This window comes from Felis catus, chromosome F2, assembly GCF_018350175.1.
Source record: "Felis catus isolate Fca126 chromosome F2, F.catus_Fca126_mat1.0, whole genome shotgun sequence".
NCBI classification, from domain to species: Eukaryota; Metazoa; Chordata; class Mammalia; order Carnivora; family Felidae; genus Felis; species Felis catus.
In genome coordinates, this window is record NC_058385.1 from 82,466,278 (window position 1) to 82,480,350 (window position 14,073).

Genomic DNA, 14,073 nt, shown 5'->3' on the forward strand with positions numbered 1-14,073 from the left:
CAGGCCCTACTCTGCTAGTGAGAGCCTGCCGTGGGGCTTGATCCCACAAACTGAGATCACGACCTGAGCCAAAATCAAGAGTCGGACATTTAACTGACCGAGCCACCCAGGCACCCTGGTTAACTATCTTTTTAAAAATTATTTTTAATTGTGGTAAAGAAAAACACAACATAAAAGTTACTACCTTAACTATTTTAAGTGTAAAGTTCAGTAGTGTTAAATGTATTTATATTAAGTATATTCACATGTTCACAGATCTCCAGAATTTTTTAATCTTCCAATCTGAAGCTTGATACGCATTAAACAATGACTCCCCATTCTCTCTTCCCCACAGCCCCATTCCACCATTCCACCATTCCACTTTCTGTTTCTATGAGTTTGACTACTTTATGTATCCGTATAAGAAGAACCGCACAGTATGTGTCTTTTTAATGTTTACTTATTTATTTTGAGAAAGAGAGAGAGAGAGGGAGAGAGAGAGAGAGAGAGAGAGAGAGAGAGAGAGAGAGAACCCAAGCAGGCTCTGTGCTGGCAGTTCGGAACATGGCGCAGGGCTTGGTCCCACGAACCCATGAGATCACAACCTGAACAGAAATCAAGAGTCAGACACTCAGCTGACTGAAGCACTCAGGCGCCCCACACAGTGTGTGTCTTTTTGTGATTGGTTTATTTCACTCAGCATAACGTCCATGTTCACTCATATTGTAGCATATAACAAGATTTCCTTCCTTTTTGAGGGTGAATAATATTCAATTGTATGTATAGCCACATTTTGTTTATCCATCCACCAACGGACATTTGGGCTGTCTCTACCTCTTGGTTATTGTGAATAATGTTATGAAGAAGGATGTGCTAATATCTCCTTGAGACCCTGCCTTTAATTCTTTTGGATATATACTCACTTTTGGAAGTGAGATTGCTGACTCATAGAGTGGTTCTAATTCTAATTCTGTTAGGAATAATCATACTGTTTTCCATATTGGTTACACCATTTTATAATCCCACCAACAGTGTCCAAGGGTTCCAGTTCCACATCCTCACCACCAATTTTCCCATTTTCATTTTTTGTTTGCTTTGGTTTGGTTTGGTTTGTTGTTTTTGTTTTTGTTCTTTGCCATCCTAATAGGCATGAGGTGGTATCTCATTATGGTTGTAATTTGATTCGAGAGAGACTTCTGATTATATCGTTGAGTTATCAGGTCTAAGTGGGGCAGTCAACTATCCTTTAATGAAATTTAGTAGATGAGAAAAATGTCTTTTATATACTCATCTATATCCCATTTCCAGGGCTGTTTTTTTTTTTTTTTATGTCAATCCAGATTTTCATCTAGAATTATTTTTATTCATCCAAGAAAACTTTATTTTATTTTATTTTATTTTATTTTGTAGTGTGGGTCTGCAGGTGTTATATACTTCCAATTTTTTTTTCTTTGAAAAAACTATTGCCTTCATTTTTGAAGGATATTTTCTCTGAGTATATAACTCTAGATTGGCAGTGTTTTTGTTTTGTTTTGTTTATTTTTCTTTTTGTTTTTAGTGCACTAATGATGTTCTTGCTTTGTCTTCTGGCTTAAAATTATTTTCTGACAAGAACTCTGCAGTCATAGTTATTTTTGTTTCTCTGTATTTTTTTTTTGATAATTGTAGTACTTTTATCACTTTTTCAGCAATTTATTTATCATGTGCTTATTATGGCTTCCTTTGCGTTTTTCCTACTTAGGTGTCATTGAAATTCCTAGATTTGTGAGTGTATGATTTTTCCTTCAAATCTGCAAAAATTTCAGCCATTGCTCTCAATACTTTCTGCATCGCTCTCTTTTGTTGATATGATCCCACAGGTTCTTCGGTTTAGTTTTGTTTTTTTCCCCTCTGTTTCAACGTGGATAGTTCCTGTTGCTGTGTCTTCAAGTTCACTGATATCTCTTCTGCTGTTAAGTTCATCCAATGAATTTTTGCTTCAGAGATTTTATTTTTCAACTCTAGCAAGTTCTTTTTTATAACTTCTCATCTCATCATATTCATGTCTTTCTTTAAATCCCTGGGCATGTTTATAACAGCTATTTTTTTTTTAATTTTTTTTAACTTCTATTTATTTTTGAGACAGAGAGAGACAGAGAGTGAACTGGGGAGGAGCAAAGAGAGAGGGAGACACAGAATCTGAAACAGGCTCCAGGCTCTGAGCTGTCAGCACAGAGCCTGACGCGGGGCTCGAACTCACGGACCGTGAGATCATGACCTGAGCCAAAGTCGGACGACCAACCGAGCAAGCCACCCAGGCGCCCCTATAACAGCTAATTCTTAAGTCATTGCCAATTCCGTCCTCTCTGTCACTTATGGGTCTAGTTCTGTCAACTGGCTTTTCTCCTGGGTCTGGGTCATGTGTTCCTCCTTCCTCATAAGCTTTGTAACTTTTTTATTGAGGTGAAATTCACATAAAATTACCTACATTAAAGTATACATCTCAGTGGCATTTGGTACATTCACAGTGTTAAGTAACCACTACCTCGGTCTAGTTACAAAACATTTTCATCATCCTAAAGGGAACCTGTATCCACTAAGTAGTCACTACCCATTCCTGTTCCCAACCCCATCTCCCCCTGGGAAACCACCTATCTGCTCTCTGTCCCTATACACGTACTTATTCTGAATATTTCATATACGTGGCATTGTATATGTGACTTTTTGAATCTAACCTCTTTCACTTAGCACAATGTTTCTGAGACTCACCACATTGTAACATGTAGCCATACTTCAGTCCTTTTTTCTAAAATTTTTTAAATGTTTATTATTTTTGAGAGAGAGAGAAAGCATGAGTGGGGGAGGGCAGAGAGAGAGAGAGAGAGAGAGAGAGAGAGAGAGAGAGAGACATGGGATCTGAGGCAGGCTCTGGGCTCTGAGCTGTCAGCACTGAGCCTGACACGGGGCTGGAACTCACAAACTGAGAGATCATGACCTGAGCCGAAGTTGGAAGCTCAACTGACTGAGCCACCCAGGCGCCCCTTTGATGTTTCCCTTTAAAGAGTGTTGACGTTTTTTTGGCAAGCATTTAAGCTCTGTTTGTATAATCTTGTTCCTTTCAAGGCTTGTTCTCCACACTCATGATGGGTGTGGAGTAGGCTTTAGTCTAGAGCTGGTTCAGTCACTTTACTGAGATGTGACCTGTCTAGGCTCTCTCCTGAATGCTCTGGTGTCCAACGTGGCTTCTTGGCAGTTAACGACCTCCCTACCTAAGTGAAACCTGAGAGTTGTTCAGCAACTCCCACACCTCCAGGCCCCACCCCCTGCCGCCAAGTTGTTCTTTGCCTGGACTTGATGGCAGTAGGCCAGGTTCGAGGACCAGGGGATCCTATAGGACCAGCCAGGACTCTCCTTGGCTTCATGAAGGACGCAGGACGGAAATCAAACATGTCAACAGGAAGTGAGAGCAGACATTATTGAAGATACAGGGAGACCAGATACAGACAGAGCATCTGGGAGACTCAGAAAGGAAAGGACCATGAGTCTCATCTTTGTCTGGGGTTGGGTTTTCTTTTGTTTTATTTAAAAAAAAAAAAAAAAGATTTTTTGTTGAATGCTCAGCTGACTGAGCCCCTATTTTTGTCTCATTTAAAATAATATATTTTTTAATGTTTACTTATTTCTGAGAGTGGAAGAGAGACAAAGCACGATTGGGGAAGGGGCAGAGAGAGTGAGACACAGAATCCAAAGCAGGCTCCAGCCTCTGCACTGACAGCAGAGAGCCTGATACAGGGCTCAAACTCATGAACCGTGAGATCGTGACCCAAGCTGAAGTCAGATGCTTAACCGACTGAGCCACCTGGGCACCCTGTTTTATTTTTAAGTAAACTCTACACCCAACGTGCGGCTCAAACTCACAACCCCAAGATCAAGAGTCACATGCTCTAACGACTGAGTCAACCAGGTGTCCCTGGGTCTGGGGTTTCACTGAGGATGGTGGTCTGGTGTAGGTGTCCTCTCCGGCATCCAGGAACTGGTCAGAACAAACACCAGGGCATAGGGGTTATTCCTGAGAGCCAGGAGGTCTTGGCCTGGAGGTCTGACTTGGAGGTCTGGCTTGGAGGTCTTGGCATGGAGGTCTTGGCATGGAGGTCTTGGCATGGAGGTCTTGGCATGGAGATCTGGCTTGGTGGTCTGGTTTGGTGGTCCTGGCATGGAGGTCTTGGCATGGAGGTCTGGCTTGGTGGTCTGGCTTGGAGGTCTTGGGATGGAGGTCTTGGGATGGAGGTCTTGGCATGGAGATCTGGCTTGGTGGTCTGGTTTGGTGGTCTTGGCATGGAGGTCTTGGCATGGAGGTCTTGGCATGGAGGTCTTGGCATGGAGATCTGGCTTGGTGGTCTGGCTTGGAGGTCTTGGCATGGAGGTCTTGGGATGGAGGTCTGGGTTGGTGGTCTGGCTTGGAAGTCTTGGCATGGAGGTCTGGCTTGGTGGTCTGGCTTGGAGGTCTTGGCATGGAGGTCTTGGCATGGAGGTCTGGCTTGGTGGTCTGGCTTGGAGGTCTTGGCATGGAGGTCTTGGCATGGAGGTCTGGCTTGGAGGTCTTGGCATGGAGGTCTTGGCATGGAGGTCTGGCTTGGTGGTCTGATTTGGTGGTCTTGGCGTGGAGTCTTGGCATGAAGGTCTGGCTTGGTGGTCTTGGCACAGAGTCTTGGCATGGAGGTCTGGCTTGGTGGTCTGGTTTGGTGGTCTTGGCATGAAGGTCTGGCTTGGAGGTCTGGCTTGGTGGTCTTGGCATGGAGTCTTGGCATGGAGGTCTGGCTTGGTGGTCTCACTTGGAGGTCTGGCATGGAGGTCTGGCTTGGAGGTCTTGGCTTGGAGGTCTGGCTTGGTGGTCTGACATTGATGTCTGGAATACACATGTAATGACTTCGTCAGGTCATTCTCACCCAGTCCTTCTTAGACATTCTCTGTTCTAGAGAAATCATGAACTCCTTGTCCCTTACAAGGAGGATGTACACTGTTTGCATTCTGAGGCATGTGTAGAGTGGGGTGCGGGCCCTACCAAGAACAGAAGCAGCGGGGCGCCTGGGTGGCTCCATCGGTTAGAGGCCTGACTTCAACGGGGGTCATGATCTCAAGGTTCTGGAGGTTCCAGTCCCACCTTAAGCTCTGTGCTGACAGCTTAGGATTCTGTGTCTCCCCTCTCTCTGCTCCCTCCCTATTCGTGCTCTCTCTCTCTCTCTCTATGTCTCTCAAAAATAAATAAACGTTAAGAGAAAAAAAAAGAAGAAGGGAAGCAGGAAAAGGAGCAAAAAGCAGATTTGCATGGAGTCCTTCAGCTTCCCCGTCTCAGCCTGGGGGGACCTTCTCCCACTCCTCCCCAGACACAGGCCGGCCCTGGAATCGCAGGACCTTGTTTGTTCCTGTTTTGCCAAGATCGCGGTCCTGCGCCGCTGGGTGCCCAACCTACAGACAGTTGTTTCACATGTTTTGTCCAGTTTTCCAGCTGTTTCCCCGGGGAGGGAGCGTCCAGTGCTGGTGACTCCGTCGGAACGGAAGAGCGGCCTCTCTTGGTCCTTCCGGGTTTCTTTCCCCTGTTTGCTCTCCGCGCCCTCCAACTTCACACCGTGTTACGACTGAAGTGGCACACATTGCAGGTACACGACTGAGACACTTCAGACCTAAGTGTGCACCCTGAGCGCGTCCGCACAACCCAGCGCTTCTGAGGCCTTGGGAAGCTCTGGGGGGCTCGCAACCGCGCCCCTTGGCTCCCCCCGCCTCTCCACGCTGTGCGAAGCACTTTCTGCAGCTCTGGAAAAACGGAATCACACAGCGGGGCTCGCGAGAAGTCTGGCCTAGTGGGCCGACCGCCTCCGAGGTCCAGCGTGTGTGTTCGCAGGCGCTTCTCCCTTGTTTGCTGAGCCCCGCGCCACCGTAGGCGCAGCCGCCTGTTGTTTATGCACTCCTGTCTCAAATTCGGGTCGTTTCCAGTCCGGGGCTGCTACGAACATTCGTGCGTGATTCTCCGTGTGGACCCACGTTTTCATTTCTCTTGGGCAAGCACCCAGGGAAGAACGCCGGGGTCACGGTGAACTTACGCTCAAGGAACTGCAAGGAGGCGGTCGGGAGGGAGAGAGCATGCCTGGCTCCGCAGTCCGTCTTCAGAGGCCCCGGGGTCCAGCCGGGGTGGGGGGCGCAAAGGGGCAGCGGGACCAGGGAGGGGGAGGGGGCCGCCGCAGGGCGGCGGGGACGGGGGGGGGGGGGGAGAGGGGGGCGTGGGGAGCGCAGCGGGGGCGGGGTTACGGGGTGGGAGGAGGGTCGGGGGTGCTGAGGAGGCGGGGCTACGGGGTACGGGTAGAGGCGTGGGGACCGCAGCCGGGGCCTGGGAGGGAACGGGGTGCGGAAGTGGGGGTGGGAGCGCGGCGGGGGCGGAGCCAGGAGGCAGTAAGGCGGGCGGGGGCGGGGCGGCCGGGAGGGGCTCCGGGACTATCCGGATCGGGCGGGGCTTGGGCCGAAGATCCCGCCCCACGCCAGCGCCGCGGAGGCGCAAGGGAGGGGTATCACCACGCCCTCCCCCACCCCCCCCACCCCCAGTTTCCAAGGCAACCGGTTCAACAGTTTCTGCGCTGCCGGCGTCTGGAGGCCCCCGGGCGCCCACCTGTCGGCATGTGCGCCGCGGAGGTGGACCATCAAGTTGCCCAGAGATACCTGCTCAAGCGGCGGCTGGGGAAGGGGGTGAGCCCGGCACCTGCAGGGAGGGGGAAGGTCCAGTCGGAGGTCTGTTCCCTCCGACGCGGCCAGGGATCCGTGGGCTCACGTCCTGTTTCCTCCGTGGACTGGAGGGTGGCTTGGGCAAGCCACCGAGCCCCTCGGGCCTCAGTTTCCTGTAGGGGGGCTCTAACAGCGCCCACTGCAAGTGAACCTGTCGCCTGGCTCTAGGTTCACAGCGGCCTCAGGTCAGAGGGATCGTGGACAAACCCTTTCCCCCGCCCACGTCCCCTGCCCCCAGCTGCCTCTCCTGGGGCCCATAGAACACTAAGGAGGCCGGGCCCACCCACTGCAATCACTAAAGGCGATGGGTGGGTCCCAAGCCTGGCCCAGGAAGGGCCTGAGCGGATAAATGGGCATGGAGTGAACCACATGTGAGCGATTGTGCGTTTGTGTGTGACAGCATGTGGGATTGTGTACAGGAGTGTTTGTGAAGGTGTGTGACTGGGTGGGTGGTATTGGGGAGAAGAGAAAGCACGGTCCAAACAGCACAGACAGCAGGTGCAAAGGCCCTGAGGCAAGAACCTGCTGGCTGTGGGGAAACAGCAGAGTTGATGTGAACTGGTTAAGAGTAACTACAGGAGGGCTGGGATCACCTGTGGCTTTGGGGAACTGCAGAGATTTCTGGGCATGACACGGAGTGGTAACAGACATTGGTGCCGCTTTACAAGGCTCACGCTGCCTGCCGTGTAGAGGACAGACTGTAGTGTGGGCTAGGGAGGCCAGTTAAGAGGTTAGTGTAGCGATCCAGACAAGAGATGGGGGAGAGGCAAGAGTCCCAGGTGGGGCAGCAAAAGGTCAGATTCTGATGAAGTTTGGAGGTGGAGCGGACAGGATTTGCTGATAGGCTGGATGCAGGGTGTGAAAGAGGGGAGAGGTGCCCAGAACAGGCTTTGGCTTCCACCCTGAGTCTCCCTTTTGTAACCTTATTTCTTCCTGGAGCCTTGCTTCTCATCACCATCTTCTGGAAAACCGGGGCGGGGGGGGGGGCTGCTGCAGCAGCCTTAGCAGCCCGCAGCTGTGGGGACCTTCCTTGCCCGGAGCCATAGGCCCTCACCACACCCTCACTCCCTCCCCGGAGCCTCAGGCAGCCTGCTGGGCAGGGGAGGGCTGGACAGGAGGCTGGCCCCGTGCCCAGCAAGCTGACCACCGTCCTCGCAGGCCTACGGCATTGTGTGGAAGGCAGTGGATAGGAGGACTGGCGAAGTCGTGGCCATCAAGAAAATCTTCGATGCCTTTAGGGATAAGACGGACGCCCAGGTGAGTGGAGAGGAGGCGTGAGGACAAGGGCAGGGGTGCGGGGGGGGGGGACCCCTTCTGCCTTGGTGCCTGGAAGCTCCAGTGTATTTCTGAAGCCGATTCACAGCAGGTCTCTATAATTGCTCAGACATGACCTGAACCTGTGGTCCAGCAGGTGTGGGTGACGTCTGTCAATCCCTGTGGATCCTTTCGAGAAATGAGCTTCCAGGGAGCCTGGGGGGCTCAGTTAGTTAAGCGTCTGACTCGTGATTCCCGCTCTGGTCATGAGCTCACGATTTGTGAGACTGAGCCCAGCATAGGGCTCTGCTAGCCTTGGAGACTGCTTACGATTGTCTTCCTCTGTACCTCTCCTGCTCACACAGGTGCTCTCTTTTTCTGTCTTTCCAAAAAAAAAAAAAAAAAAAGGAGGCGGGCTTCCTTCTCGCCCCATACTTACGCTCAAATTTCTGTCTCATTCCAGAGAACGTTCCGGGAAATCATGCTGCTCCAGGTGAGCAGCCCGGGCCACCTGGCAGCCCCTCCAGGTGCAGGTTCTCCCAGCAAGGTGGGGGGGGGGAACCCAGATCTGCGTCCCCAACAAAGCACACAGCCCCTGGCTCTCTCCTCAGCAACTTGGGGACCATCCTAACATCATCCGCCTCCTGGACGTGATCCGGGCGGAGAACGACAGGGACATTTACCTGGTGTTTGAGTCTATGGGTAAGTGAGGCCTTCTCACCCTCCAGCCTCACCTCAGTCCTGGTCCAGGACCCTCCAGTGGCCTGGATCCCTTTACCTGTCCCTCTGCAGCCGGGTCACCACAGTGGTCAGTTGTCACCCAGAACAGTTTCTTGGTGTGGCTGGTGCATGGTCAGCGCCTGGGCCTGGCAGTGACCCCTCGAGCCCACCTCCATGAGGCTCCTGCTTTTTCCACTGTTTGCAACTGTTTTTCCTTTTTCTACCCATGTTATAAAACAAAGCAACATGAAACAAAGTATTAAAAATCACCCCAGAAACTGTTATTGCTGTGCTGACAAAGACAGAGCAGGCCTGAAGAAGCCTGCTAGAGCCACTGGGAAGCGTGTGTACCCAGGACAGGGTTAGGAACAGGGTTCTGAGGGTGGCCGGTGCCACCTGGGGACCGCGGCCGGGGGAGGGCTGAGCACCCCACAAGGGTCCAAGGTGGGGCAGACTTGTCCAGTGTCCCCAGGCCCCCCAGACTGACCTGCGTGCTCCCCCAGACACTGACCTGAACGCCGTCATCTGCAAGGGCAGGCTGCTGAAGGACGTCCACAAGCGCTTCATCATGTACCAGCTCCTGCGGGCCACCAAGTTCATCCACTCAGGAGGCGTCATCCACCGGGACCAGAAGGTGCCACCCACAGTCCAGTCACGGCTGCCTCCCAGCGTGTGCACCCACCATTAGCCCTCAGCCCACCTCCTCTCCTGCAGCCGTCCAACATTCTCCTGGACGCCAGCTGCTTGGTGAAACTCTGTGACTTTGGTCTCGCCCGCCCTCTCGGGGGCCTCCCTGAGGGGCCTGAGGGCCCGGCCCTGACAGATTACGTGGCCACACGCTGGTACCGGGCTCCAGAGGTGCTGCTGTCCTCGAGCTGGTAACAGCGTCACCCCCCTCCCCCTGCAGTACCCCCTATGTCTTCTCACCCAGCCAAGGCCCCAAGGCCTTCCTGTGCGCTCACTTTGTGCCCTCACCGGCCCCCTCCTAGCACCCCAGGCCCTGCCCCTTTGAGTGTCTCTCCTTCTCCCTCCACATCTACCTCTGGGGTCCGCCCCCCAAGCCTCCACCCCTTCCTGCCCCAGGTACACCCCTGGGGTGGACATGTGGAGTCTGGGCTGCGTCCTGGGGGAGATGCTTCGGGGGAGACCCCTGTTCCCAGGCACATCTACACTCCACCAGCTGGAGCTGATCCTGGAGACCATCCCGCCTCCATCCAAGGAGGGTGAGTATGTGTACAGGGGCCTGCTGGGCACCGGGGATCCCAAGGGTCAGAGCACACAGCTCTGGGGGCGCAGCACATGATGGGCCAGGACTAGCAGGGAGGAGTCTGGGGAAGAGGGGCGGGGAAGGTCCAAAGTTTCAGGAAAACCGGAAAGGGCAGGCCCCACACATGGCAGGCCCAGGGAGGAGCTGCTGGGGGCTTTGGGATAGCAACTGGACAGGTCTGCAAGGCGGGCAGGGCCTGGCCACAGGTCCTTGAGGGCCGAGCGGTGCTCATAAAGGGTCCAGCCGAGCGGCTGAGGGATGGGGGCCGGGCAGGGGAGGTTGGGGGTTGGGGGAAGATGTGGAGGAAGGTAGGCTACAGCAGATGTAGGTAGCTTGGGGTGGGGGGGGGAGGGTCTGTCCTTGTTCCTGGGGGAGAGAGCAGAGCAAGAGAGGGGAAGGACCAGGTGGGGAAGTCGGGGAAGGGGTTCTTCCACGGAGGTGGGAGTGCCCGGATGTGGAGTGCACGCATGGGGGTGTAAGTGTGCAAGGACCAGCACACGGGTGGGGCACGAATCCGGATACTGAAGGTTTGAGTCCTGGCAGACTGCCGCAGCCCTGCAGAGAGGCCACTCCATGGGGCGGGAAGAACGACTGGCCCCAGACCTCCCTGAGCCGCCCGCCCCCCTGGGCCAGGCCCCCCTGACCACACACCACCTCTGTCCACTCTCCCTGCAGACCTCCTGGCTCTCAGCTCAAGCTTCAGCGCCTCAGTCCTGCCCTGCCTGGGGTCCCGGTGAGCGGGGCTGCTGAGGAGCCTGGCTCGCACTGCTCATGTAAATTTGCTGGCCAGTCTGCCCACCCAGACCCGGGCCCTGGCCTTTGGATGGCAGGCCCAAACCCAGCGAGTTGGAATTTCCAGCACCACCCGGCTTGGCCTGGGGGCATGGGCAGGCCCGCGGGAACTGCGCGGGGCATGGAGAGCAAGGGACCAGAGGACGAGGCAGGGAGGGGTCGGCCATCAGTGCCATGCTGCCTGGGGCTGTCGCGTGGGGAGGGGAGATGCATGGAGGCAGTTAAGTGGCGCTGGGCGGAGGATGGGGAGGGGCCCGCCCTGGAAAGGGGACAATATGCAGGCACCTACAGGCCACGGCAGACGCTGGACGCCCTCCTGCCGCCAGACACCCCCCCGGAGGCCCTGGATCTCCTCAAGGGACTCCTGGTATTTGCCCCCGGCAAGCGGCTTAGCGCAGCGCAGGCGCTGCGGCACCCCTACGTGCAGAGGTAGGGGCGGGGTCCCCTGGCCCAGCTCCTGCTTTGCCCGTCTTGTCTTGGGTGTTGGGTCCCGGACCTGGGCTCGGCCGGAGAGGCCGTCTTGACCGCAGCCCGAGGCTGGCTCCCCGCAGGTTCCACTGCCCCGCTCGCGAGCAGACCCTGGATGCGGCCGTGCGGCTCCCGGTGCTGGAAGGGGTCCAGCTGTCAGCGCCTGAGTACCGCAGCCGCGTCTATCAGGTGCTCCGGTCCGCGACCACGATCTTCCCACACCCACGCTCACCCTCCGGTCCCCCCCCCCCCCCCCCGCCTCAGCGACCCCCAGAACCCTCTACACCCACGCCGTCCACCTCTGAGCGCCCCTCGCCTCCCGCAGATGATCCTGGAGCGCAGGGGCGGCGGCCCCGTCCCGAGAGGGAAGGGCCCGGGGGGCACGCCCCCGGGGACGGAGCCCAGCGCCCCCCGGGCCCAGGCGCGCCTGCGCTCACCCAGAGCCGTCCCTCAGCTGTCCCCGGGCTCGCCCTCGCAGAAGCCCGGTGCCGACGCCCAGAGCAGCCTGGGTCAGCAGTCCGCACACGGTGTGTGCCCCGTCCCCCCAGAGCGGGGCCCCTGACCCTTCTGGGTGGAGCCACCAAGGGTCCGCAGCGCCGGACTAACCCCGGGGGTTGGTCTTCAGACCCCACAGACGTTCCCTGCGGAGCCGAGAACCTTCCCCGGCCGGACGTGGCGCCCCTGCTCCAGCCCCCGCCCCCAGGGGGTCTCGGGAGGGCGGAAAGGCCCCCTGGGGTGACGGCACAGGCCCCCTCGGGCCACTCGTGGGTAGGTTGACCGGGGAGGGCCCCTCTCACTGTACTTCCGAGGGCGGCGCCCGGTGGGGCGGTGACCCTGTGACGCGCCCCCTCCCAGGTGAAGCCCAGCGTGAAGGGGGCGGCGCCCTCCCTGGCCTCTCAGGCCGCCGCCCGGGTGGCCGTCCAGGCCCTGATCCGGAGCGACTGGAATCTGGGCCGTGGGGTGAGGGCGAGCGGCGCGCGACGGGTGAGCCCGCCCGGCCCCCCGACCGCTCCCCCAGCCCCCCGGCCCCGCCCCCTCGCGCGGCCCCCAGACTGTGTGCGGGTCCCTCGCGGGCTTCCTGCGGATGCGCGGCCCGAGCCCCGGCCGGGCCGGAGGATGTTCGGCGCCTCGGCCTGGCAGGGGGCGCAGGGGGCCTCGAGGGCCGCGCTCGGGGGCTATTCTCAAGCCTACGGTACCGTCTGCCATTCGGCGCTGGGCCGCCTGCTCCTGCTCCCGGGCCCCGCGCGTAAGCCGCCCTGCCAGCCCGAGACCTAGTTCCTGTGCTCAGCCCGCGTCCCTCGCCCAGCCCTGGATCTGCCCCCGAGTGCCCGTGCTACCCACCCCCTCCTACCCGCTCCCCCTTTTGCCTGTCCACACCCTTGAGTTCCAGGGAGCTTGTCCAGCCGTCTCTGGGGGAGTGGGAGAGGTCCCCACCCACCCCCAGCCACTTCCTCCAATAAAGTCGTGTTTGGCCACAGTCTCCCTGTTCATCTTTTGTCCTCAGTGAGGGACTCCCTCCGAGGCCACGGAGTCCACCCCCTTCCGAGGACCCAGATGTCTAGTATAGAGTCTATGAGAAGCTGCGTGGCCCCCCTCTGCCCAGCGCCCAGTGCTTTCCCTCTAGGCTCACGTCACCAAAGGCTGGCCCCGGGGCTGGGGGGGGTGCTCCTTGGGTCCAGCTTCCTGTCCTCTGTCCACAAATGCTCTGGGGACTGCGTGGTGCCCATCAGAGGGACCACGCTGTCCCCGGGGGTTCCTGGAAGGGCAGGGGCTTGTGCACCTGCTGCCTGGATGCAAGCCATCACACGACTGCATTTGTGACCCTGAGCCAGAGTAAAAGTGGAAGAGATGTTGGGGTGGTGCCCCGGGGTACAGCTCCTGACTGGCTGTTGTTGCTGACCCCAGCCACCTCTGTCACCAACAGTGACTGGCAGCTGGTTTGTCCAGGGGGTGGGTCCAGGGTGTGGGAGCTGAAGAGATCCAAGGGGCCTGGTGGGCACCTGTCTCATGGCTCCAGGGTGCCTGGCACACCTGACCCTGGGCAGGGGCTGGAACACAGGGGAGGCTGTTTTCCGGCTGCCTGGTGGCAGCTCCCAGTCTAAAGGGTGCGGCCTCTGTGCTGGGGGCAGGGCTGCTCGCAGCAGGAGCTGTGAGCTCCTGGAAAAGCTGGGGGCTGCTGGGGGAGGCACAGGAGGGAAGGGCCAGGAGAGCTGGCCAGGCCGGGGGGCCACAAGAGAGGGAGAAAGCAGAACAGGATTTGGGAGGAGGCCAAGAGGGGCGGCAAGGATAAATGCTTCGGTCCAGGCTCGGAGGTAAGCCAGCCACGGAGGGGGCAGCGTGTCGGGGTCCTAGAGTCCCCGGCTGATGGACAGGGGGGCGGATGAGGCCCTGGGAAGTGGCACGGCAGCCCGGAAAGGAGCAGCCAAGGCCCCAGGAAGCCCACCCCTGCGAACACAGACCTGGGGGCCCTGAGAGGTCCAGACATCTGGGCACCCAGTGCAGGGGAGGCTGGGAAGTGTGTGGGCTCAGTGACCCGGATCCCCCAGGGGCGCACCAGTGAGGGGCGCAGGGCTGGTGGAAGTGGGGAGCGGGAGTAGTGGGCTAAAGCAGCTTGGCCCTGAAGGGGAGCCGGTCACGATCATGGTCACGGGAGAGGGCTGAGGTGGAAGGAGTCTTTCTTCGAGGTTAGGGGATGTGGCGAGAGGTGTTTGCGGTACAGGCGGGCAGGTGGGGGTCTTCCGTGGTCCCCACAGGGATGGGCGGTGGAGTCCAGAGGGACATCTGACAAGTTCACAGGACTAAAGTTTGCAACGTACAACTGGGCGATCATAGGTATTTAGGAA

General features: G+C 57.1%; 2 protein-coding genes across 6 annotated transcripts; one reads left to right on the forward strand and one right to left on the reverse strand.

Annotated features, from left to right (window-relative positions):
- Positions 1–3,942: 3,942 nt before the first annotated feature.
- LOC105261391 (extensin-like) lies at positions 3,943–4,713 on the reverse strand. Its single transcript, XM_023248433.2, has one exon. The coding sequence runs from the start codon at positions 4,711–4,713 to the stop codon at positions 3,943–3,945; it is 771 nt and encodes a 256-aa protein (XP_023104201.2).
- Positions 4,714–6,561: 1,848 nt separating this feature from the next.
- Positions 6,562–12,707, forward strand: MAPK15 (mitogen-activated protein kinase 15). Of its 5 annotated transcripts, XM_023248431.2 has the most exons (13): positions 6,562–6,693; positions 7,888–7,986; positions 8,447–8,476; positions 8,595–8,685; positions 9,207–9,337; positions 9,418–9,581; positions 9,787–9,926; positions 10,646–10,703; positions 11,054–11,191; positions 11,314–11,419; positions 11,556–11,757; positions 11,856–11,998; positions 12,086–12,707. In XM_023248431.2, exons 1-13 carry the CDS (start codon positions 6,625–6,627, stop codon positions 12,503–12,505), a joined length of 1,791 nt encoding a protein of 596 aa, XP_023104199.1. In that variant the 5' UTR covers positions 6,562–6,624; the 3' UTR covers positions 12,506–12,707. The 5 variants fall into 5 exon arrangements, with proteins under 5 accessions (XP_023104199.1, XP_023104197.1, XP_023104198.1 ...); XM_023248429.2 differs by lacking the exon at positions 9,418–9,581 and having other exon boundaries at positions 10,646–11,191; XM_045049688.1 differs by lacking the exons at positions 6,562–6,693; positions 7,888–7,986 and having other exon boundaries at positions 8,455–8,476; positions 9,241–9,337.
- The last annotated feature ends 1,366 nt before the right edge of the window (positions 12,708–14,073 follow it).